Source organism: Lonchura striata, chromosome 10 (assembly GCF_050655825.1).
Source record: "Lonchura striata isolate lonStrDom1 chromosome 10, ASM5065582v1, whole genome shotgun sequence".
Lineage (NCBI taxonomy): Eukaryota > Metazoa > Chordata > Aves > Passeriformes > Estrildidae > Lonchura > Lonchura striata.
The window spans coordinates 11546570-11572487 of record NC_140712.1 but is presented as its reverse complement, the minus strand read 5'-3'; the positions used below and the strand labels follow the sequence as shown (position 1 = coordinate 11572487).

The following is a 25918-nucleotide window of genomic DNA, read 5'->3' as shown; positions in this document are numbered from 1 at the left end:
AGTCATCTGGCCTTGTATATTTACATATCTGTAATGGAAACATTTTATGGTCAAAATAGCAATATGCTGTATACAGTAATCCTATCACATTATTATTTCTGACACTGGTTAGGGTTGTTTGGGAGTTTTTTTCCTCTAAGAAAGAATAATCATGATAATCAAGTATCTTCAGTAAATGAGACAACTCTCCCAGATTTTCCTGGTTAAGCACCATATAAGAGCAAATTATGGGGGACAAGATATATTTTATGAAGTTTAATCTTTAATGATTAATGTAAAAAGTACACTAAATGTAGTCAATCAATAGTTCTCTGGGCAGAGCATTTGCAATACTGTCTCTCATTTCTGACAGAAATATTTATGTTAATTACAAGGAAATATGTATGACAAGGAGACTGCCTAAAATTGCATTCCCAAATGAAAATTAATCTGATGTATTCAGCAGATATTGTTGGAAACAATAATATTGATAATATATGAGGAGGGAGATACTTTAGTATTACCCATTGTCATCATACGAGAGTCTACCTATGATGTGGCTGCAACAATATTCAAAATAGAACTTCAACTCTGAGCTTTGTTTTTCTTCCTAGAGGCTTAAAAAACTCCATATTGTCATTCTACTGACTTAAGAAACAAAGATTCTTTCAGTGCAGTTTGAAATGTAGTTCTATATATGCTTGGTGTAAAGAGTTCCTACTATTCTTCAAAGTTCTGATTTTCCTCTGTAAATGTAGTCCTCTCTGCTAACCACTAGTTCCCCAAAGTTCATCATCTGATGGGCCATTATCTGTGTGAAGAAAAGAAACTCTTCCTGTCAGTGCCAAGCAGGGAATTCGTTTTGGGTAGTGATCTCATGTATGAGGGACCCATCTGGGACTGGCTGATGAATGGCTGTAGTCAGACTTCAGTTAAATTCTTCCAAGCAAATTGAGAATGTAAAACATTATCTATGGGTTATATTACTTTTGATTGCATTAAAGCAATAATTTCCTGGTTCCTGTGAAACTTTGGAGATGAGGAAATGTTCAAAAAGTTTTGTGTAAAACAGATGCATGATTCCACTTCCTGTGGCAGGCAGAATACCAGAATTTTATCTGCCAGAAGGGAACTGGCTAAAGTTACCTTCCCCTGCATTTGCATCCCTGGGTTCTTTGGTCACTAACAAGGATTGACCTTAACTACACCTTTCTTCAGTAGATGCACTATTAGTCTCCTGTTTTCCTCTCCTTTAGTCCTTGTTTCCATGATATGCATGAATGTGATCTAATTTTCCTTGGTTGAAATTACTAAGTGAGTTTGTGATTTGTTAAGAAAGCTCATCCATCTCCATGAATGCAGTGTGCAAGTGATTTCTCTAGGAAACAAGGCTAAAAGTGGTGATACTCACATTTTATCCTTTCTGCAAAGTAGCTCTATTTTGACTACCTAGCCAACGTTGTTCAGTGTGAGAACTTAGTAGTAGAAGACTCTTTACCCCAATGGCTTTCACCAGTAATGATCATCCTAGAGGTATTTCAAAACTATTCACGTTGAACTGTGATGTGATCATCATAAAAAATGTGTAGTGAAAGGCATATAGTTCACATGGGAAACTTAAAACATTGTATTATTTCCTCACTGAAAATAAGTCCCCTTTTTAACCTCAGTTACAGGATTCTTTGTTGTAATCTGTGTTTTCTGAGTTTATAAATGGGTTCTCTTAAAATGAAGTAGTTCGAGGCGCTGCAGCTGCCCAGCCCCCGGACTGTTGTTGCCAGCAGTCTGTCCCTTTGGTAGCGGGGCCGTGCTGCATCCCACAGCCCGCTGGTCACCTCCCAGGAGCGTAGGCATGGCCATGCTGAGAGCTCCTGAACAGACACGTTGAGAATAGGCTGAAAAAAAAACAGCTTTCTCCAGGGGTATCAGTCTGCTTTCAATGTAATGAATGCTTTAATTAAACATCTAAACACGTTTCTATTAAGCTTTAGATCATACTGATTTTTAAAGCCACCTTTAAAAGACAATGTAATTTAGATTAATTTTATTAAGCTTGTGTAAATCTCTCGTGACTACTTACTTCTCTGTAAGTAGCAAAGTACTGCAAAAGCAAGAAAACATTATGTTGCTTTTAGCATAAACTTGTTGGCTGTTTTTAGGTAATTTAAGAAATATTGGCTTAAACAAAACGAGTACCCAAGCCATCTCCTGTGTGAATTGAATTTAACGTCATTTATTGATTTAAACTTCTTATTTCTTCACTGGTGGTGTTCAGGTTCGTTTCTTGAGCTAGGGGAAGATGAGTGTTCCAGGCGCACATGGCCGCGAGCTGCGCCGCGCTCGTACGGAGCCCTCGTGCTGTAAGTCCCGCAGGAAGCGCGGAGTGCAGGGCTTGGAGCGGCAGCAGGGGATACGGGGAATCAACCTTTCCCCCGGCCGAACCCTTTGGAGTTCTGCTGCCCCGCCAGCCTCTCAGTGGCAGCCGAGCCGGCAGGCGCAGGGCGGCGGGGACGGGACGGGGCAGAACGGGGCAGAACGCGGCGCTGCTCCAAACGCGGCTCTCGCAAAGGCCCGCGGCCGGCGCAGCGTGCCACGGTCGGACCGGCCTGCCCCCGGCCTGGGCGGGACGGGACGGGGCTGGGCTCCCCGGGATTTCGTAACCGGCCCCGGGGAGGGCTCAGCCGGGCCGTCCCACCCCGGGACCTGCGGCGAGGAGCGGCCCCCCGACCCTCCCCCGCGGCCGCCGCTCCCCTCCCCCGGCCGGCGGATGGACAAATAGTCCTCGTCGCATTGTTCGGCCCCGCACAACTTTGGGCGGCTCTCGGCCGGCGGCTCTCGGGGCGGCCCCGCGGAGGGCGGCGGGGCAGCGGCCGGGCGGGCACGGGCACGGGCACGGGCACGGGCACGGGCACTCCGGTCCCCGCGGCCGCCCCGGAGCAGCGGGGCTCGGGCGGCGCCGGGGGCGGGCTGCGCTCGGCGCGCCCGGGGCTCTGCCGCGGGGTTCTCGCAGCCCGAGGGGCCGCGGGAGGGGCGGCTCCCGCCGGCCTCGGGCCCGCCGCCCGCTCCCGGGCTCTGTGGTCGCGGTCAGGGCTATCCGGTGGCCCCGCTGTGTCCGGCCCGGTTCTGCTGCGGGCAGCGGGACCAGAAGGAACCATCTCTGTTGGGCCCTTGCGCCGCGATTTCTCCTTTCAGGCGCCTTCTTTTTTTTTAACCTCCTTCCCCCAGACAACTTTTGTAGGAATTCTTCTTGAGTGGAGGTCCTTACGGTGAGCTAAAGCTTTTACTCACCCCCTGCTCAACCACAAGCACTTTGTCAGCGGCAGAAAACAAGTGAAGTGTAGCTGTCAGTGCCCCACAGAAGCAGGTTTTGACTTAACAATAGTCACTCTGCATATTTTCTCTCTGATCACCTCCTAAGTAGTACTCTTTCGCGATAGGCTTCACCATTGTAGCTTCCTGCAAATGTTCTAAATCTTTCTGATTGTAGAATATGTTACATAATATATATGTTATATAATTTTAATTACCGCGAGGTAAATATAGCAAGCAGCAAATTCGGTTATCTGTAAGATGGGCTGTACTGATAACAGCAAGCACTGCGTAATCATGAGGCTTGGGCATAGGAACACAGCTCTATGCTCTTTCGTAGGATACTTTTCCAGACTGTTTTAAAGGCAAAGACATTGGAAGAACAGAATGCCTCTCCAAGAACTTCATCCAAAAGTTTCATGCATTGCAACAAAAATACTTTATTTTTTTTTATTGGCTCAAGTCAACTTCCAGGTGAAGGAACACATCAGTGAGAAAATGGAATTGCTTTGTCCACCCTAGTGTAGGAAACAATGTTGTTATCTCCTTATTGCTGACTCCAAATGAGCATTGCTCTCTGTACAGGGAAGTTTACTGGAAGCAGTAGAAACAATTCAGTGATTTAGGTGAGGGCAGGCATTTGTTGTAAGAAACCAAACAAGAACAACACACTGGAGTAGGGAAGAAGGTTCGCTGGCTTTTCTTCAGGACTATGGATTTGCCAAGCAATAGCATTTATCATTAATAAATAGTTGGCTGTGGATGCAAGCTGACTACATACATGTTGATTTAAAGGAGGCATTCCAGTGAAAACTCCATTCTTGGTCAAGTGCTCTGTCGGGGATCACCCTAGGAGTTTGTACAGTTTGGGTGATGATGGTGAATCAATTCAACATCTGTACATTTGAGAATAAATAAGCCAAAAGGAGACATGCAATCTTAATGATTCTATTCACACAGGCATGATACATTAAATAGTAATACGGAATACATTTTCTCACATCCCTGAATGCACAACAGCTGTCTGCTGTATCAAATATTTTTCCTTTAAGGAGTGGGTGGAAAGCAATTCATGAAGGCTGTGAAAACTGCATATGAGTGTGATTATTTTCAGTGAGTTGTGCTCAAGTGATTTGGGTTTTATATTCCTCTTAATTTTTTTATTATGTTCTGTATGTAATTCTTCATTTTCATGGTCACGTTGAAGCATGTGGAAGAACGCTGCCATCGCCATCTGGCAAGTAGCAATTCCCTGATAGCTCTGGTTGGTCGCTGACCATATTGATGTTGGTAGCTCAGCTGTCAGGGCAGTTACCATAAAGATTTACTGTTGGATTGTGTGTTCTGTCAGCGTCTGGAGTTCACTGATGACTTTGTGTGCAGAGGTTTACCTTCCTATTACTTGCACTACTCCATGACAGGCTGAAGACTTCTCTAAGGGAAGGGTATTTACCTACAACACTGATACTTTTCTTTATATGAAATTCATTGATGAAAATATTTTTGGGAAAGCATCTACAGGAATACAGTCCTGATTGCTGGAGTCCTAGCTTGTGAAATCACCATCAAAATTATTAGTGGTTATGATTGCTCTTGTATTTTCCTTCTATCCATCTGTATTGTTGCTCCCTACATAGTGAAGATGTTTTATTTTTAATGAAGTGAAAGAAAAGAGAGTGTAACAGTAACAAAAGGGAGTAGCATCTTAGCTGCTACATAATGTACAGGAAAGGTACAGTCATGTCACAGAACGGTTGGAAGTTTCTGATTTTTGTATGATTTATATACTATACTTACTGCATTTGCACATGTGAGGGGAAAGAACCATATCTAGGAGCTGCAGCAGGAATGAGAGTGAAAGTATTTTCTTTCTTGCAAATGCAAAACCATTGTACCTGTTTGAGCCAGGTTTCAGACACTGGTTATTTCAGATCCTTTAAAATGTTTACAGTATAAACTGCCTTGGGTTTGTTTTTTTTTTTTCCTTTTTAATGTTGACAACATTGGGTTTTGTTTTATTTTCTGTATATGGCTATGGCAGAATAAGGATATGAAATACATTTTTAAAAAACTCTTTGCAGTGAACAGTAATCATTTATAGGGAGTGGCAGAGCTGAAAGGATTCTAAGTAACACCTTGAGCATGGGGTTACAGATCCTGAGAATAGGTGAAAGAAAGTATTGCATAGATGTAGAACAGCATGCCTTAATGTTTTGAGTGTACACGCTAGTTCCCTTATTAGTGGTATATGATAAGGGGTTAAAAACTGAATGCATTAAAGATTCCAAATCTCACAAATGTGGAAGAATATGTTCAGTACCCAGGAAACATTAGGTTAATTATCTTTTGAATTTTACTGTAACAAAGGATGTGATAGTTACTGATCTTCCACAACAGTTTTAGTTGAGCTACCTGCAGAAGTATGTTCTAAAATTTCTGGCTTGTCCAGCTCACTACAGTTTTGTGTTCTCCAGCACACAAATCTTCTTTAGGTCAGACTCACAGTGTATTTTGGGTCAAAGCATACCTTCCCTGAGGCCTTGTGTACTTGCTAAATTGTCTGGCATAATATCTGGAAAGTTAATTTATGTTCTGATAATTTTTCTTTAAAGCTTGAAGCTTTTCTGAGAGGACCACCAAGACATGGAGGTATAATGCCGAAGAATGGCTGCTACAATGTGACTTTTGGCAATGAGCATGTTTACTTGGCATCTGCACAGAAAAGTGACATGCCATTGTGGAGCAAATAAAACATTTTATGGTATTTTGTATAACTTTAAACCCTTGCCATGGATTATGTGTCTATATAATCTTCTACTCAAAGCTTTTAGCTGCAAATAAAAGCCTATAAATATGAACCTTAAAATCTGATGTCAGAGGGCAAAGTATTTGTATTAACAAAGAATCTACAATTAACTGTATCTTAACAAAAAAAAGTTATAATTTTAATCCAGTTACACATCAATACAAATAACTGTTAGCATTATTACTTCCACTTTCTTTACATTTAGCCAGCTTTCTAATCAATGCTTATCAGGGTTGCAGCTGTACTGACTGGTACTGAGTGCTGCTACTGGTTAAAAGTAGCACTTCCATAGAAACAATATCTTCTAGGTAGGTATATACCGGATCTTGTAATAAAAATATGTTAAAGAATGTTGCTAATGAAATGTATAATGATCTGTGTCAATGGGCACTTCCCTCTAAAGTGTAGTATTATTTATACTTCAAAGAGAAAAAGTACATACTTATATCCCTCAGGGGCACAGAGAATGGAAGTCATTGTGTTGGTATTTTAATACAAATTGCTTCCTGTATTTCTAATTGGCAAATATATGAATATTCATAGAATCACGAGGCCAAATGATCATCCAGCACAAGGCATGTAAGGGAGAAAAATGGAGGAACATCTCCAGAATCTCCAGTTTGTCTTTGCTTGGGGGTGGTAAGTTTGTTACCACATTTCCGTTCCTCCGGAAGATGTCACAGTCAGGGCCTGGGTGGGAAGAGTGGATTTGAAAGGGAAGGGTGTGTGGCTGGAGAGCCCTCGGTACAGCCTGCCGCTTTCCAGAGCTGGGGCACTGCCAAGCAGCCGCCTGTGAGGGATGCGAGCTCCTGCACACTGCGTGCCCTTCCTCACTGCGCTTACCGGCTCCCTGGTGCCTTTTAGGTTCCCCGGGAATTTAGTATCCTTTTTCATTGTCCCCGTGTTTCGTAAATACCCTTGCTACAAAAAAATAGTATGCCCGTAGCTGCATAGATTATTGCTTTATAATTCTGACTTTCGGAGAGAATGGTAGCTGGCCCTCGGTAGCTGGGGTCAGAAAGGAGCAGGCCCAGGCCCAGGTGGTGGCAAGTAGGTGCCACCTGGGGGCTCTGCAGGCTCGAGAGACGGGAGTGCGACGGAGCACCGGCACCGCACCGGCACCGCTCCGCTCGGTGCCGGGGAGAGGCGTGCGCTTGCCTTAGGCCGGTGCGCTGCTGTGTGGGGTGGCTTTGCAGACACGAAATAAACTTCCCAGCAGGACAGGCTGGCAGTGCGGTTTTGTGAGAAGGAGCACAAAAGAGTGATTTGTCTGTAGCGGCTGCAGGACCCAAATGAAGGCGCAGGTTCTTCGCACGCTGCTTCCCATTCCTGCGCGGAAGCCGTTGGGCTGGTTCATCTTTAGCATCACCTGTTTTAGAGAGCTGCAGAGTTTATTTGAATGTGTGTTCTTGTAGTAACAGCCATGTTCTTGTGCTTTGACATGTTACGGTTTTAATGGTATGCATTTAAGAGGAAGCTGCTAATGAATGCTTGAAGATTTATGTAATTTATATGCCATTTTATTTTGAGCAGTAAGACTGTATATTGCAATACTGAAAGTATTCAGGCATATTTTAAGGTATGTGAATTCAGGGTGAGTGCGATAATGTCTTTTGGGGCACGTGCATTGCCGGCAGTGCTGCATGTCGAGGTCTGCTGTCGGTTTGGCTGAGTTGGGGAGCGGTGGGGAGGGGTCTGTTCCCGCGGGGTGCGTATTTCCCTGAGCGGCCCGAGGGGCCCCGCTTCTGCCCATCTGCTGGGGCGTCCGGGGGTGAGGCGGGTGCCGGGGCGGCTCCCGGGGTGTCTGCGGATCCCCGCCCGCCCGGTCGGCAGCGGCGCGGCGCGACAAGGGTTAAGGCGGCGGCGCTCGACGCGGAGGGATACGGAGCCGGAGCCGTGAACGTGGTGCTGAGGCTCTGTAAGCAAAAAAATGTCCGCCTGAGGGAACCCACAAGTTCCTTCCAGCGGGGGGGAGCGCTCGGCTCGTCGCCTCCCAGCCAGCCCGCGGCCCGCGCGCCGCCGCCGGCCCGGCCCTGGTCACCGGAGCGAACAGGGGCAGCGGGTGAGTGCGGGCGGCCGCGAGAAGTTGGGAGAGAGCGGCGGGGGCAGGGAAGCGGCGGCCGGGCGCTCGCAGGGGCAGAGGCGGCGGCGAGGGGACGGGGCCGCGGGCGCGCGGGCGGGAGCGGGGCTGCCCGGGGCGGCGGCGGGGAGACCGCGGGGCAGGCGGAGGCTCCGCCGGGGACCCCGAGGGGCGGCAGCCGGGGCCGGCCGCGCGGGCGGGCGGGCGTGCGGGGTCTCCGGGCCGCGGACCGCGGGCAGGAGCGAGTCCCCGCGGGCGGCGCTCGGCGGCTGCCCGTGCTCATAAAGGACCGGGCGGCTCCGAAACTTGCCGGGGCGCGGGGCCGCGGCGGCTCCCCCGCGGCGCCCGCCGGCACAAGGGAAGGCGCGGGCCCCTCCCGTCCCCGCCGCCGCACGCGCATTCCAGCCCCCCCCGCCCGCTGGCGGCGCGCGCGCCCGGTCCCGCGTGTGCGCGCGCGGCGCGCGGGGGCGGCTCCCGGCCCGCCGCGGTCCCGAGCGCGGAGCGGCGGCCGCGGGCCCCGGTGGGTGGGTCGGGAGAGAGGGGGAGGGGGAGCCGGCACCGGCGGTGGGCGATAATGCCGGGGCAGAGATGGCTCTGCTGAGGCCCGTCCGGCCCCGCTCGTCAGCCCCATTGTTGCGGGGACAGTGAGTCACTTAATCTCTCGCTAATTCTCCGGACCTCGCCGGGCCGCGGCTGTTTACTTGCTTTCTCTTGCCTGGGGGGGACTTAATTCCTGCGGCGTGACCGTGCCTCGCTCGAGGCTGGGGGAGAAGCGGAGTAAGGCGAGGAGGGAGCCTGAGGAAACTTGAAGAGAGTTGGTTAGTTGAGGAAGCCGCCGCCGCCGGTTCCCTCAGCCCGGCCGGCCGAGCGGGGCTCCCCCGGGAGTCTCCGCCCCGCCCCGGGGGTGCCGGTACCGGAGGCCGCTCTTCGCCGGGGCCGGTTCGCGCCGGGAAGTGCTGCCTGTGCCTCTCCCTGTGCCCTAGAAAGGTGATCGGAGGAGCGGAGGAAGATGAATTCCCAGCAGCAGAGGATGGCCGCTATAGGAACTGACAAGGAATTGAGCGACTTGCTGGACTTCAGTGCGGTAGGATATTCTCTGAGGGCTTCTCACGACTGCTCCGTGGTCGTGCGAAATGAGGAGCAGGGGCAGCAGCGTGCAGGGCTTGGCTGGGTCTGCCTCAGCCAAGTTGGACACCTGAACTTTGATGTAATGTCTAGACTTCTAGATTTAATACTGTAATACCAGCTGGGTCAATTGGTTTAACTGGTTAAAATCAGGCTGACCCAGTGCTGGCATAATCTAATAATTAACATTGGTTAAGCTGGCGTGTGGCACTGGTACCTTGGCTTCTGAATGTGTTTTTGTTCTTTGTTTTGTTTTTTTTTTTTTTCTTATATTAACAAAAGAAAAATTACTTCCCACAAATAAAAGAAGTTATCAATTGATGGGCTTGGCTAAGAAAATTGTAGGTATTTTCTGTGTGCTGCTTTTAACATACCAAAAAGGCTCTTGATTTATAACTATAATACAAAACTACTGGATCTTAAATGCTGTCTTTGTGCAGTGGCATTATACTTGCAGGTCAGTAAGAAATATAATTGAGTAAAAATATGTAAGTCATGTAACTACTTGAAATAGTTCCAGTAGTAGTAGGTGTCCTTTTAGTTTTAAGTTGTTTATGTTCCTGTAGAAATGAGGCTTTGGTCTTATTAATAAATTTCAAGGAGTACTTCAGCTTATTGGTTTTGTGTGTCTAAACATGCATCTTGCATTCTGTTTGTTTTCAAGCAAAAATAGAAAAACTATTGTTTCCTATTAACCTTTTTTCTGTTTACATTAATAATTCAGCACAGACTTTCAAAGCCAACTAAAACATGTCTCTTTTTTTTCTTGTTTTGCAGATGTTTTCCCCACCTGTAAATAGTGGAAAAACCAGACCAACTACACTAGGAAGCAGCCAGTTCAGTGGATCAGGTAGGATGCATCCGAGATACATAATGTTCATCTCACTGGGTCTTAATGTTTCAGTGTAGTCTCCATGTTCTCAGAGTATTGTAATCTTGTGCATATTCTCATAAGATATTCAGATCAGTTAGAAATGTGCTGTATTTTTATAGTGATTTTGCTAACTTTAACCATGGTTTTCCTCTCTGTCTTAGAATATTAGCTACAGTACTGTGGAGTGTTGAGTGTCTCTAGCCATACTGACATGGAAGTTGTGTATTTGTTGTACTAAAAATGAATGACTGTGTTGTTTTTATTTGAGAAAATCAAATTTAGCTGTTCAATTGAAGAATTTCCTAACCCCCTCTGTATGAAGGGAGAAAACTTCTGTAAAATGCCAAATAGTTAAATACTCCTGACTCAAGGACATGCTATTTTTAAATGCAGTACTTAAGCAAAATGTGAGTTTAATACTATTTTCTAGTACTGTGTAGCTCTCAATGATTTGACAAGTAGAATTTTCTTGTGTTGAATCTTTATCCATGCATCTGGAAAAGCAAGTAACTGTATATTTACATGTTGCGTGTGTTTTGTGGCTTTAGTGTATTATCACATTATCACAGGGACCACCTAATACCTGTATCAGAGACCTTTGAGCTAAGACTGTAATAGCAGTTTTAAAACAGATGCTTTGTGTCATTCCCTAAAGGGAATATTTATTAGTTACTACAAAAGAGAAACCAAAGTAAGTTTTTGATAAAACTTTTTATGTAGGTTCATCTTGTCTGAATACAGTGAAATGATATTTTTCATCTTATGGATACAACAAAGTGATGTTTGTGTTTTAGTTAATGAAAATAAATGTTTAGAATGCTAGTAGAGAAGTGAAGTACTGCCTTGAAGTTTTGCAGCGACATCCCCTGTTAGCCTCTTAGGTTGTTAGGGCTGTTACTTTGAGAGTCCAAATGACACTGCATTTTAGTAACACACGAGGATTTTTGTTTTTAAAAGCATCTTAAGAGTTCTCTATGCAGTTATTTTTCAAACTTTCCAGAGACTCTCACGTTTAATGTAATGAAACTACATAGCAAATACAATTGTTAAATACTTGAAGAAGTCTGTTAGGTTTTCTTCTAAAATAAATCACTGGCTTTCTCTTCCTCTTTGAAAGTATCAGGTTTAAGTTAATGGCAATGGCAAGATAGCAAATCTGTCTTACAATGTAGTTAATATTTACATTTTTAAAAAATACAAGTATTTAAGAGTTGTTTCTCTGAAGCTTGTTTTAAAAGACATTCAGGTACCTAAAACTTAATTGTCCTTGCTTTTCCTGAATGAGTAGAATGATTTTCTATTAAATAATAAAGCTTTAATTTTTACTTTAGGTCTTAGAGCACTGCTAAGTAATGTGGCATGTCCTATTTGTAGGTAATGCTTCCCTTTCTTCCCTTGGATGTTTTAGAAAAAGAGAGAATACCAGACTAGTTAGTTTCTTTAATAGAATAATAGTTTCTTTTAAGAGAAGCAGTGTAAGTGACTCCTTGAATTTCTTTACCAATGTGGTGTATTCTCCTATAAATGCCAATCTTCAGTACAACACTACAACTGTCAGACAAGCTACAACCTCACCTGAGTTCCCCTTGGAATGATAGTAGTATATATTCATGGATTTTCATTAAAAATGTTTCTAGTTGTAGAAATTTACTGGTTATATACCCTAATTCTGGTAATGTTCTGATCTAAGCTTTCACCTAGGGTGATTACTCTGCAGGAGTGAGAGGTGACAAACTTCTTTATTAGTTGTGTTCTGAGACAGTGTTAAGTATTGTATAAAAACTATGTCAAGATCAGCGATGAAGTACAGGCATTTAATTTCTAAGTACTTTGATTTAATTTGTGGTCTTACTATAATTTCAAGTGTTTTGTAACTTCTAAGACAAAAAATACTTAAAAGCTTTTTTTTTTTTAACTGAGTAGAGGCCCCTTTAAAGAGAAAAATGGAAAGAGGAGGTATTTATTCCTTTGAGCTATCTAGGACTGAAAAATCACACTGTGTGCAGATTCCTAAAAAGTGCTTCTTTTTTTCTTTGGGTGTTGCTGCCTTTTACAGAGTCTTTCAGTGTTTTTGATGGCAATTAGAGAAGTGAAGCTTGCTTTAATATCTTTGCCATCAAGCTCAGTTTTATTTTTGTGATATTTTTACAAGCATACTGAAGGAAAGTGCTTTCTTTTTTTTTAGTTGGAGTAAGACTGTGTTCATTGTTTTTTATTTTAGAGCCCCCTCTTACTCATTTAAACTTAAAATAAACATTTGCAAACACCTCTCCTCCCCCTTCAACCTGTCAGTGATTTGAGATCCCATTAAGTAGGTGAAGATCAATTGTATGTCTACGTGGCTCTTAAGACTGTATATTTGGGAAATCTGATTTAGAAGGAAGGAATGCTCATGATGCTTTTTCCTTACTCCCCACCAGTCCCTAGTTTAAAAGGACAAACTAGTTGCTGTTAAAGAATGCTTAAGTTGTTTGTTTTTCAGGTGTAGTTTTGTGAAGTGTTGGAAATACTGGAGTGTATATTATTAATCCCGATGTAATAAGCTTGATTTGCTTTAATTCTGCAGGACTTCTGTTGATTATATTTTAGGAATATATGTGTAGTTGGTTTACATTAATAAAACAGCTAATACAGCTGTTCTATAATTTATAAGAAATTGCAGTCTTGGATTAACAGATGAACATTTTGTTTTGATTAAAAGATAGCTGGGGCAGGCTTGCTTTCTACAGGTCAATCAGTTACGAATGAAAGTTGCAGATAAAATAAGTGAACTAATCTGATATATTGTAGTATATTATGACAGTAAGTCATGTAAGCTGTTGATAAAGTCAAATTACTTGTTCAGACTGCTGGTGAAAATAAACATATTGGAAAAGTAACCTGATAATGTAAGCCTGTGAGTTAAGCCACAAAATATTCCTTGTCATACCTGCTGTACTTAATTCTTGTTCAAAACAGAACTTGTAATTCTTTCCTCCTCCAAAACCAACTTCTGAAGATGAAGGCATTTCTGTCTTAGAAACTCTAGCAGAAGGTGGCAAACATCAGAGGTTTGTTCCATTAAGCTTTTTAATCTGGTAGTTTTTTTTAATTTTATGTAAAATCTAAATCTTCTGTTACTACTGTGGCTAAAGGTAGTGTTTGTGATTTACAGTGACATTTTGCTTGTTTTGCTGTTGTCTAAGTTACAACATGTATGCCAATACAGACTTGGATGATGACTGATTTTGCCCAACACCCTTTATTTATTACAGTAATTCCACTAACAACCACTCACAATATGCACTTGTACACCATAGGCTATGGTAGTGCAGTTTTATGGTTTTTAGTAGATTTGATCTCAATCTAAGTTTTTCCTGGAACTGATTTTTTTTTCAATCTCAGATTTGGTATCCTAAAATAAATACTTTTTTTTTTTTGTCTTTTGCAAAGAAGAATAACTCTAAGGCAGTGTTTTTCTGTGGCCTACAATTTTCAATTTAGTACCTTTTCAGTGTACTAATAGCATTATTTATTATTTTTACGTGTGGCTGTGCACAGGCATCAGTGAGGTATCAATCCAAGAGATGAACTAAGATATTGTGGATGTATAGCAGAAAAAAGGGATAACAGTTTAAAGTAAGAGGTACAGTTTAGGACCTAAGTTGTCAAAATACAATACCTCTCTTGCCTGTATGAATTTCGTGAAAAATAAGTATGCACATTTGGATGTGAAGAGCTTTGGGCACAAATCTTGTGTGTACCCCAATGTTCCTGATACATGCGAAAACTTCTGAATGTATCTGCTTAGATATCTGTTTATATTGGTTTGGTCTCTTTTTTACAAATTCAAGAGACTGGCTGCCCTTTCCACTTGTCTCTGCTAATGTACTGAGTTTGTAAGGGGTGCAATGGACTGGGATAGGCTGATAATTAGTGACTTGATGCAAAGATCATTTAAGTTGATAGCCTGCCATTAACTCGAGTGTCCCTAAATTAGGGCCATGTGTCTTGAGAATGGAAACAATGGCAATTCTTGAGCAGGTCTCTTAAGTTACCAAACAGTGTTTCCAAAATTAAAAAAACCTGACTTTGTCAATCCTGTGAACTCTTATTTCCTTTTCAATTTTCCATCATCAGTTCCTTGTAAAAGAAACAAATGAAAAACCCCACCCAAATTAAAAAGAAAAATAATTTGGGAGAGTTACCTGGATGAGCAATGGTTTTGTTCGTTGATCTATGCCATTGCTGAAGAGAAAAGGCACTCTTATTTTGTCTTAAATCCTGGGAATCTGGAATGGCCTGTTAAACATTAGATCATGCAGCAGTGTAGCTTTTTTTTTAATTTTAAAATTTTAATTAAAAAAATCTAGTTTCATTAGAGGTGAACCATCAGACTTGGTAACCTGATATTTAATCTTTGGTCTGAGGGGTGCTAAATTCTGTCCTCTCCTGAAGAGCTTTAGGAGAGTTGAAGAAGCCTTGTGCTTGAAAGCAGAAGGGTGTCCATGGCTTCTTTACCTTCTATTTCTTTTGTAGGGGAGACCCATGGATTACTCTTCAAATGGGCCAAATGCAAGTGAGATCAGGATTTCAGTCTGGATGCCTCACCTGTTGCATTTATAAACTCATGACTCTGCAGCTTGCCTGTTGGCAGCCCATCTCAACTGCTTCTGTCTAGTTTTCACCTTCCATTCCTTGCCTTTGGAAAGATAAATTACCAGGCATGCCATGAAAAGTCTTGAGAAGTATAGTGTATATGCGATACTGCTTCCATACTCCTGTTTAAGCAGGAGAAGGGGAAAAATGTTGGATAAGTAGAGAGAGCTGACAATCCTGCTTTGAAGCAGTGTATTGCAAGGTGTTTGTGGTCATATGGATATTGAGGTTTTGGGGATTGGGGAAAAAGGGAGAGTTACTAAAACAGCTCAGTATTCTGAATCTAGCTTGGTGAGCAGAGAAATAGGTGTTAGCCCATTGTTCATTGCTGTTGATTTTGAAAGATGATAGTATGAACCCTTACGACACTTGGTCAGAAATTCTTTGTTGTTTTCCAAATAGAAGATGTGAGAAGTTTTAGTAGTGCTGGTCTGTCTTCTGTTTAGAGATGTATTTGACACCATTAGTAAGGGAAACTGAGTTTTGCTGTGTTTGCATGTAGAAAGCATGCTTTCAAAAAGTTAATCCTGTATTTCCAGCAACTTTTTCCTTAGATAAGAGCAGCAGTGTGGTCACTGTGTTACAGGCACAGCTTGAAGCCTCCAATCCCCATATAAATATTACTGGTTTGGGATGCAAGGAAGATCTTTGCAATGTTATTTCTGGACAGCTTCAGAAGATCTGGGATTGTAGTAGTGCCTTGTTCTTACCTGATGTGGATCTAAGGATGGGATTACTACCATCAGCCTCCCTTCAGCCAGTAATTCTGTGCCCTGCCAGATTTTTCTGATTTACTGTAAGTGATGAGGAGTGTTCAGATGCTTTGGAAAGTGGTCTTAATGGCATGTGGAAGGAATACAATTTGAAATTTTATATTTATCCGGACAGCAGATTTGATAGAAATGGAAATGTGAGAACTAATGGTTTGAGGAAAGAGGGGGAAGAACAGTATGAATGGGATTCTTATGTATTTGTATGTCCTTTAATGTCAGCTGAGCTTGTAATCTCTCCTTGTAAAACTTTTGTGTCTGCAGCTTGTGCTAAGTTTTAGCATTTTTTGGGGTATATTTGTTTATATTCTCTTTTTGATCTTTAGCAAAGGAATTTCATGTTAAAAGCTTATCATTCATACATGCTTGCCAAAGTTCCCCTTCCTCTCACTTCTTTCCAGCTGTCACACAAAGAGGATTTAACCCCTTAGTTGTTCTGCTGTCAAGTTGCTGTGACAGCTGTTTGTCCCAGGTAATTCTACTTTATCCATAGCTGAGCCTGCAGATATCATTATCTGAGTTTCTGTTAATCTACCCTATTCTCTACTGTTAACTTGGTAAACTGTATTTTCCTGAAATTGCTAAAGGTATAGTGTAATTTTTTCAGGGCTGAACATTGTGTGTATTTATGAAGAGAAGGTTGTTTAAGGCAGTAATATAATACCATACTACTTAGTGAGACTGTTTTTAAAATCAAAGCTGCACATACACTGAAATAGTTTGCTAGGCTTCTTGAACTGATCTCTCTTGACCATGGACATGCAGTTCTCTAGTGTGTTCTTGTAGTGTGTAAGGTTTATGTTTTCAGGGAAATAGCATTAGCATTTTTAGAACTACATAAAATTGATTAAAGAACCCATGGAGCCAGATGTGATCTATGGGATATAATAAATAAGTCTTCTATCTTAAATTTACTTCAAATTAAATACTAATTTTCATACTTGAAAATTCAGTTTCAGTAAATGACCCCATAAAATATTCTCTGAAAACCTTTTTTTGCAGGCATTATCTGGTTCAATGTGTTAGGACTTCCTCAGAAAAATGTAGCAAAACTTGATTGGTTTTGTACATTCTTCTGTGAGGAAGTCACCAGATTTTAAATAAAGAAATAAGCAAAGGCAGTATTTTCTTTTGCATGTGAATTATTTGGAGATTGTTATTGAATATGCAAATTAGTTTTAAATAGTATATTCATCTTCATCACTTTTGGTTATTAAATGTTATCGGAAAAGACGGGAAAAAATTATCATTTTAAGGATAGGAATTTTATTTTTAATATCTGAAGGCTCCCCCCCCCCCCCCCCCCACATTATATTGTAATGGCCACTCCTGCATTTTGTGGGTTTTGTTTGCTTTTTGCTTACCTTCAATTAATTTGAAAATTTATCAGTCCCCAGTTCTATTGTATACCTCAACCTGATGATTTGGAGGTACTTTGTGGTACTTGATGGACTTTTTAAATACTACAATGCATTATTTACTAGTGGTTGTAGGGGCAAAGTTGTTTGTTTTTTATTTTTTTCTATTATGACTCTAAGATGAGATAATGATAATTTTTTTTAATGTCTTGAATGAATGCCTTGTTTTTTCATCTGTAAAACAAAACTGTGTTTGTAAACACAACATTCAAAAACATAAAGGACGTACTTCTTTGGTGAAGATGTTAACTGAATACCAAGAATGATCAGAAAGAGTAGCTTTTGTTATATTCATAATATCTCACTGTTTTCAGAGGATAATCAGGCTAAAAAGTACCCAATCAATCTTCAGGACTTTGTTAGATTCTTGTATACTAGAGATGTGATTTCTTTTTTTTTTTTAAATAAAGGACTGAAATTGGTTTAAATTACATAAACTTCATGTTCTTACCAGTGTAATGCAGAAAAATCTTGCTTGACACCAGAATAATTGTTGCTGGTGTGTTAAAGTTGTATTTGGAATGGGGGAAATGAAAAAGACTTGACTAAAAGTGTTTACTTTGCAACTCTGACAAATGCTCTCTGTGAATGTTAGTAAAAACTTAGCATAAAACTAAGGAAAGTTTATCTTGGACAGACAAGTTGTACATTTTCATATTAGGTCTATGGAAGTGCATTTAAAAGATGATCCAAAAGTGTACATTTTTGTTATAGTAGCAATTTATTGCTATGTGGGAAATAAGTTTGTTGGTTTGGTTTTTTTGTTGTTGTTGTTTTTTTTTTTTTTACATAGTTGATAATTTTGCATTTATTTTTTTTCTTCTGGAAGTAACTTTTGTTTATTACAGTGGATTTCTTGCTCCTGATCTTCTGCAGAGGTTGCCTATATTGTTTTTTTGTAAGCATGTGAGTTATTAGTTTAAACTACTCAGGTTTGCTTTGTTCTGGTAGCAGATTTTGTTGGGTTTCTTTTGGTGCCAGTTTTAGTTACAGAGCCAGTGGTGTCTCTGTGTCTTGATCAGGTTTAGTTGTGTGGACTTCTAGTAAGAAGTTGAACCACTTCTACTTTGCTTTTCATAAACAAAACTGTAGGACACATTTTGTGTTTAGCTTGTCTCTGGAAGAGATCTTTGCTGTTGCTGAAGCAGTGGTAACACAACAAAACTTATGTTATGTTAGGCTGGGCTGGAGTTTTATGTTGAAGTGTGCTCTGAGCCTTATGTTGTGGAAGTTATACTTTAGATGGTGTATTCGTTTCCTCCTTTTGAATATAAACACAACTATGCTGAGTTAATTGTTAGAGAAACATACCTAGATAATCAAAATCTAAATTTGGCTATTTCTAGTTGTGTACATTTTGCAGGTAAAATGCAAATGAATATCAGACCGTAAATGTGCCATGTTCTGTGTGTTAAATTAAATTGATTTTAAAATGCATTTTACCCTTAATTCAGTATAAACAAAAAAATCCAGAAGTATTTTTAGACTTCTGTAGGAGAATGGAATTCACTGTGTATATTTTTTGTTTACTTGAATGCAAGATACTATTGTCTTGGTTGTTATCCCAAGAGCGATTGTGGCTACCCTATGAACTGATTAAATCAGACAGCTTTGCTTGTAGGACAAACATTTTTTGTATTGTGTTTCCACCATTTCCAATGTGACACCTATCCTGTTCCAGTTCTTTATGCAGCAACTTCATGAGTCATAATCCTTGCAAAAGAACACAGCTTAAAATAATCACTGATTGTTTCTTTGCAATTCTAGTCACTGCCCATTGCAAATAAGAGCGGAAACTACAATATCATTTAATCCTTCAGTGTTTGCTTTTGACGTGCAAAGTATTCTCTTGTAATAGAGAAGTAATCCACAAGGAGGGTAGCTGCTCTTTCATCTTTCCTGAATGCTAAATGAAGCCAAAGCTTTTATGAAGAGATGGTGATTTAATGAAGATGACCGAGTTTTTGAGTAATGAAAAGGTTTTGTGTATTTCTAAAAATGATGTCTAGTGCTTACTACTGTAGAGCTCAAATGGCTGTATTTTGTAGTATGTCTTTGCAAAATTAGTGCTTGTGATGCTTAGGTGTAAAGGGATTGAATGGAATGGTAATGCAAAAATTTTTCCCTTAGCTGGATTTTATAAAACAAATGCACATTTCTGCCAATTCATGTATAAATGCATGTCATGTCTGGCATGTGTTCTCTGCTCTGTGCAATACTTTTATTTTGGTAACCTTGAAAATATCTCTGATATCATATTCCCCTGCCAGAGGACAGTAATAGGCATACCAAAAAATGGAGCATAAAGTTTGTCAATACTACTTAATGACAGGAACATCTGAATTAGATACTTGTGAGTATTTGTAAGATGTTGAATTCAAAAGCCCCTCAATTAAAAAACTCCCCCCAAAAATACCCAAACAAAAAAAAAAAAACAAGAGCACATAAAGTACAAACCAAAAAAACCCGATACAAAAGCCTAAAAACCTCCCAAAAATGCAAACCCCAATAAAACACAATCTAAAGTGCCTATATTTTTTGCTCTTTCAGTTGTTAATTTTATTAGTTTATCTGCACTATCTTTTTAACAATCTGCAATATTACTACTTGCAAAGCAAGTCAGATAATGCCTGATAATTCAAAAGGAGGAAGTGAGCAGCTTTGAAGAATGCAAGACTATATCTCCTCCAGCACATACATCCAAAAGTCTTGCCAGGCCTTCAGGATGGAAGTGCTCTACAGTTCAACCGGAAGGAATCTTAAAAGGGGCTAAACTATTTTAGGCATTGTCAGAAACATAGAGAATGCAGCCTTGTTGTAATCTTCATTGTGCATGGGAAAGATAGATCTGATCATCTGCAGTGAATGAACTTAGGTGAGCAACAACAGGCAGTGTTTTGTCTGTTTATGCAGACCAAATGTATGTAAATATTACCTTAGTTTTTGAAAATGAACGTAATAAAAATGCAGAAATGGGTAAATAAGTTAAATTTCCTTCCAGTGGTTTTTAATGGCTTGAATTACTGGCTGGTCCCTGTGTAGTAGTATACAAATTCTTGCAAGTGTAAGAGTGATGTATAAGGGATGCCTAAAACACAGCATGTTTAGTGATTAAATCTCAAGTTGTCAAGGGTATTTTTGTGAATACATTTCTGGGTTGAAGGTGAAGCATTGTAAGAGATTGCTTAGGTTTTTTTTTAGAGTGATGTAGTAAAACCAGAGTTAGTAGCCACGTGTGTCTGTTACACTCATTAAAGTCACTTTATTTCAAGATACTTCTTGAGTACTGAGTAATAGTTACAATAATTTGCTTCTTTGCTATATACTACCCCTTCCCTTTTCCTTTATCCTCATTCTGTTAGGGAAATTTGGCACCAGAAAAGGGATAAATGCCCGAATATAGGAGACAATGTGTAATGCAATTTGTGTTCTATGCTAATGATAATATACTTTTTGGCCTTTGAATAGTCTAAATTTGTTAAATAAGGTGAATAATATTTATTTTCCCAGATGCACCAGTTTATAAGCGGGAACTTAAGTGAACTAGCATAAACCCCCCCTGCTTTGTACCTTACATTCCTGCAAGTGCTAACTGGCATGTGTGTGACAGTGCCACTTGTGCTGCAGCGAGCACTCTGCCGGAGTTTGGCCATCTCTCATGAGTGTGTCACAGGTTGTCTCTGAATTGGATCCTGAGGAACATGCTGTTGCCATAGCAATGAAAGTCCTTCTGAAGGCAGGATTCCTGGCAGAGCTCTTGCATCTCCTGAAGTGTTTGGTGCATTGATCTGAAAGTACTTGTCAGTATTAGCACATGGCTGGCGTAAAAAGAGCGGGAAGCAGAGATTTCCTTGAAATACATTATTTGCTTCTTTGGTTGGTTGAACCCAATGTTCATCAAGCTACAGCTTCTGAAAATCTTACTCTGTGAACGTTTTGTGTATTTAACATACTTAGCTTGAATGCACTTAGAGATTGAATGGTTCTAACAGCTAACCAGTGTTTATTGCCATAGTGTCACTGTCTAAGTTTCCCACAGTAGTTGTCCCTCTTTGTACCTGGAAGAAATATTTTTTGAAGATTTCCTCCATAATTTTGGGTAGCGCAAAACAGTTGGGAAAACGCACTGATTCATTCATCTTCCTTTTCTAATTAATGTTTTTGTTTTTTATGAGTAAAATGGTTGTTTTACTACCATATTAATTATAAATGTGACACTAACGGGGGAAAATCACTTGCAGAGATGTAAAGTTCTATATTTATTTGGGAAATATACCTTACATGGGATCCCTTTTCCAGCAAACTTGGCTATATCTTTGTATATAAATACTTCCTCCTCAGACTGTAGTTACCAAATGTTAATTGTTTTCCAATTATGAAAAAGCTATGAATTTCTTGTCACATCAGATAATGTAGTTTTTGTGAGGTTTTTCATCAAAATGAAATGTGAGAAATCAGAGACAATTTTTAGAATTCAGACACTCCAGACAGCCGTAATATCAATTTCTACATGTGCTGTCAGAATGAAGTTGATTTATTTTTTGCTTATTTAAGAAGATAAAAAAGTTTTAAATCTAAAGAATTGAAAAAGAAAAAGGGTTTTTTAAAAGTTTGGAAACAATGTGGTTAACACTGTACAGCATATTATTTTATGTTGACTGGGACTTCCATATGTAAGTATTTCGTTTTTACTGAAAGCGCCTCTAGATGAGATGAGTTCTGAAGTTACCCATTTAGCTTGCTCCATCCTTTACATCTGTTTATTTAACATAGTCTTTAGCTCTATCACGTTTTCCAAAATAGATAAAAGTGAGAATTAAGCAAACACTTTGTTCTTCTTTTTTCTCCTTCCAAGAGAAATTAAGGAATAATGAGATAATGAATACTTTATTTGTACTTGAAAAGAACTTTCTGTCTGCTGCAGCAGATGTATGTATGTGCCGTGCTAGAGATCCTTAGCTTGGGTCTTGTTTTTCAGTCCCTGCCTGGCCTTGCCCCTTGGTCAGAGCAGGGAAGCAGCACAGCTCCAGGTTGGCTTGGCCTTGGGCAGCGTTGCTGAGCTGCTGCTCTAATCAGTTCAGCCAGGACTTGTTACAGGTTCTACATGTGTTTGCCTAACCTGCAGAGACTACTTGTGGTGAGTGGCCTTGGCATGGGGAGCAGATGCTGCACCAAGGAGAGGTCAGCACTGATCACAAGGAGAGTATGAACTGAGGGAATCGGACTCTGCAAGGTGTCTGCTTGTTGTTGTTTTCCCCTTTTAAGCAAATTTAATGCTGCCTCAGCAGACGTGTGTCCTAAAGCTCTGCAGCTATCCTTGGGAATGAACGGCATTAACGACCCAAGTATCCGCTGACTGTTGTGCCAGTTGGTCTCAAGTCACGTTTGGGAATAAAAGATCTTTCACAGCTCCAACAAATGTTCTATTTATGTGTCCTTTTAGCCTTTGAGTCAGTGCTGATTGAGTAGGCGCTGTTTTTGGGATTGTGGCAGTAGGGTCACTGGCATACATTGAGATAAGCTCATTGTGTTCTGAATATATAAGTGTGTATAAATACTGGCCTGATTTTGTGAGGCTTAACAAAGATAGCATTTTCAATGAGTTTAGTGTGAGGAGTTAGGTATTTATCTTTTTAAATTCTAATTCTGAAATAGTTTTATACTTATGTGACTAATCCTGAAATAAAAGGCACAGATCATTTAATTCATATAACAAGCTTCCATATTGAAATTTTAACTGCTTTTCAATATTCTGTGGTTTTATAATCTATGCTATTGTTATATTTGATCTGTTAAATTATAGGAACATGGGATACTGAATAATGAACAAAATACATAATTCTTGAAATGAGATTTTTTTTTGTCTAAATGATTCTTAATTCATATCTAAAAATTCACTAGGAATAGAAAAGTCCTAGGAAATATTATTAATCACTTTCTACTTAGTTCTGTTATTTTTGTAAAATTTTGTAAAAAGTTAAAGCAGGCTTTTTGTCACCATTAAAAGCTTTTGTCAAGATTGTATCATTGCATAGTGAAGCAAAGATAGTCTTGAGTTTTAAAGGATGTAACAAAGAGGCAAAATTTCTGTTCCTGTTTTGCTACATAATTGAGGAACTGCCTTTCCTTTTTTCCTTTTCTATTTTCTGATTTCTTCAGCTCTAAAATGAGGGTTAGTGTTTACACTGTAGAACAGACAGGAAGTGTTTTTGAACTCACTCAAATTAATGTAAATGGTGGTCTTGGAATGGGTTAATATCAATAACCTCATATGACCTAAGCAGAGTTAATTTAGCTTGCACTGTTTTCAGCATCAATAGTCACTCCCTACATTTGTATTTAGTTTGATGTTTCTGCTTGTTTAATTCAATCTTTTACTTATATTGATCAAGTTTTGGGGTTTTTCTTTTTCAGTTCAGTTCTTGCTCTGTCTACTATACAGCTTCTTAAATGAAGACTTATTTAAAATTGTGGAAATGCAAATTTCAGTCTGGGACTTATATCAGCATTACAGAAACTGTTTCAGCACACCTTTTCAGATTACACATCCATCTAATTTCAGTAAATTTTATTTGAATCTTATCTAAATAAGAAAACACAGATACTTCAAGGAAGAAAACTTCTGGTCTAAAAAGGTTTCCTTTTACATAAACAGAAAACAACCCTGTCCATAGCTATCCTTTGTATTTAATGGATTAAATTCACTTTGACAGCTGGATATATGTACTAGTGTCTAGCCTATGGCCATGATCTAATAATCATGGATATGGTAACAAGTAGTCTAAAAAGATTCAGTAATCAAGTGGGTTTTTTGACAAAACCTACTCTGACTGAAACAAGAGATGAGGTTGTGTTAAAAGTGGCTGCGTTTGCTACTCTATCTGGTTTCTGAGTACTTAAAAATTATCCTTTGTGTTGTTGTAGACAGAACCTATGCTCTAACAGCAATGGAAAACCTAATTGTGCTACAACAGAGTGTGTCTTAAAAGTTAGGAAACAAATTTGATTTAACCTAATGATCATGTAGAACTTAGTTTCAAAACAATAATTTCCAACTTCCCCTGGAGTGCTTTTTAACTTGTTTGCTTCTTCTCCCATAAAAATGGTTGTATATCATTAAATGGAGCCTTTTGTGAAATTGATTATTTTTATATCATAATTCTGGTATGTGAGGGTAAGTTTAAGAAGTACTGATGAGTAAATACATGTCAAAGGGGAAGACTAAAAGCACTACAAATATTTTGAAAACAAACGCTTCACATATTAATGGTGTGTTTTGGTCTCAGTTCCATTTGATTAGTGGAACCTATTGTGTAAATAAAGACTATTTAAGTGAAAAACAGTGTCTTGGCCCTCAAACAAGTCTTTGAAACTCAGAATTCAACTACCATGTTTTCCAAAATTAGCCTGTTGTGACTCTTGTTTTATATTTCGTTCTAGCTTTTGGGGGAAAAAAGCTGCTTTACATCCTGTAAACCTAATGAAAAACAGCCAGGTTGGGATAAAAGCAAGAGATCCAAATATTGTAGCTTTGCATTCTCATGGGGCTGGGAATAGGCTTTTGAATTTTTTTTAGTCTGATTTTTCCTCTGAAACCTCATGCTGGATTAAATTGGAATGCAGACAGATATAAAAAAAAAAGATATTTTTTGTTTCCAGTCCTTTTGGAAATTATCTTTGAAATATACAATATATAGGACTAATTGGTGTGCATCTGGAATGATACTATTGAGAATTATATTATTTCTTCATAGGAGGTTTGTTGAACTTATTCAAATAAAATTTAAGACTACAGGGAAGGGCTTAATTTCTCAGCAATCTGATAACTTCTTTGGAAATACAGGCCACTATTATGACAAAATAGGAATTTGATATCTGTACCTCTTTTGTAAAGACTGTGCCTTTGTTGGTTTCCTTTATCCATTTTCTGTTTTCCTTTAAAAAAAGCAAAGCTTACAACCAACTTAATGTAAAGCATTGCTTACACCTGTGAAATTTTGTGTTGTGTTCTGTAGCAGCAGTAATAATGAACATGGTGCTCATAATGCCAATAATGCAGGTTTGATGCCCATATGGACCATTCACTTTAGAATTGGGCTTGATGATCCTTTTGGGTCCCTTCCAACCCAGAAGATTCCATGAAAAAGCACTAGAACTATCTGTTGTACTTCTGTCAGCACTGGAATATCTGGGCATCCTTTTGAATGTTTTATTTTTGATTACTTTTTCCTTTGGCCTTAAGGAATTGATGGAGTATGTTCAGTTAGTACTTTCTTTGTTAGTTTTTCTGGATTTCAGATAATTTGCATTTCTCTCAGTTCAGTTAAAGATATAGCTTTTGATCAATGAATGTTTCAGTGATATTAGGTGTGTTGTAAGTCAAGCACTTATATACCTGGTTTAGTTGGGGAGAGTTAATTTGAGTCCTGTATAGACTGCAGAGGAAATATTGACACTGTAAAATTTCTGCAAGACTAAGTATTTTGTATCTCATATAATAAAGTTATGTCACTACCTTCATTATGACAGTATTTTGCTATTGAAATGTAATTTGGATGCTGGCTTAATAGTCCTGTGCTATTGAAGTCGCTTGCTGGTAGTTTTTACTCTTGACTTTGTATATGAATTCACACAGTCTCGGATATTTTGGGACTATTGTTGTGAATTCTAGTTATCTCTGTGCTGTAACTTTTCCCTTTCAGGATTTCTTTAAAGGGTGTCAGTGAACAGAAGTTATTGGCATAATGGCTCCAATTGTGCAAATAATCTTCTGTTGCTGTCCCACAGTGAACAAGCCTTTGCTTAAGTGGCCTGTCTGGTTTTCTTCCTGCCTGTGAGTGATAGGAGTCAAGCTGGCTGGGAGCCATTTGTGCATACAGCCAGCAGTGCACATGTGGTGGGGTTTGGTTGTGGTTTATG

The 25918-nt window shown here is 39.9% G+C and overlaps 2 protein-coding genes across 31 annotated transcripts in view; both read left to right on the top strand.

Moving 5' to 3' along the window:
- The first annotated feature begins 1481 nt into the window (after positions 1–1481).
- Positions 1482–6729, top strand: LOC146766525 (uncharacterized). The gene is made up of 3 exons (XM_085588388.1): positions 1482–1512; positions 2345–3245; positions 5901–6729. Exons 1-3 carry the CDS (start codon positions 1482–1484, stop codon positions 5914–5916), a joined length of 948 nt encoding a protein of 315 aa, XP_085444514.1. The 3' UTR covers positions 5917–6729.
- Positions 6730–7255: 526 nt separating this feature from the next.
- TCF12 (transcription factor 12) overlaps positions 7256–25918 on the top strand; it is a 160332-nt gene continuing 141669 nt past the window's right edge. For 20 of the 30 annotated variants that reach the window (XM_085588256.1, XM_021546324.4, XM_021546325.4 and 17 more), the window contains exons 1-3: positions 8013–8156; positions 9158–9258; positions 10077–10149. In XM_085588256.1, coding sequence (XP_085444382.1) covers positions 9184–9258; positions 10077–10149 — 148 coding nt within the window. In that variant the 5' untranslated portion in view covers positions 8013–8156; positions 9158–9183. Of the gene's footprint in view, positions 7674–8012; positions 8157–8701; positions 8993–9157; positions 9259–10076; positions 10150–13131; positions 13224–25918 lie in introns of those variants that run through there. The other 10 variants (XM_085588255.1, XM_085588250.1, XM_085588257.1 and 7 more) reach the window with 9 other exon arrangements.

Coding starts and splice junctions, on each gene's coding strand:
- LOC146766525 (XM_085588388.1), top strand. CDS start 1,482: ATGGCTTTCACCAGTAATGATCATCCTAGAG. Junction 1,513..2,344: donor CAGTAATGATCATCCTAGAG/GTATTTCAAAAC, acceptor TCGTGCTGTAAG/TCCCGCAGGAAGCGCGGAGT.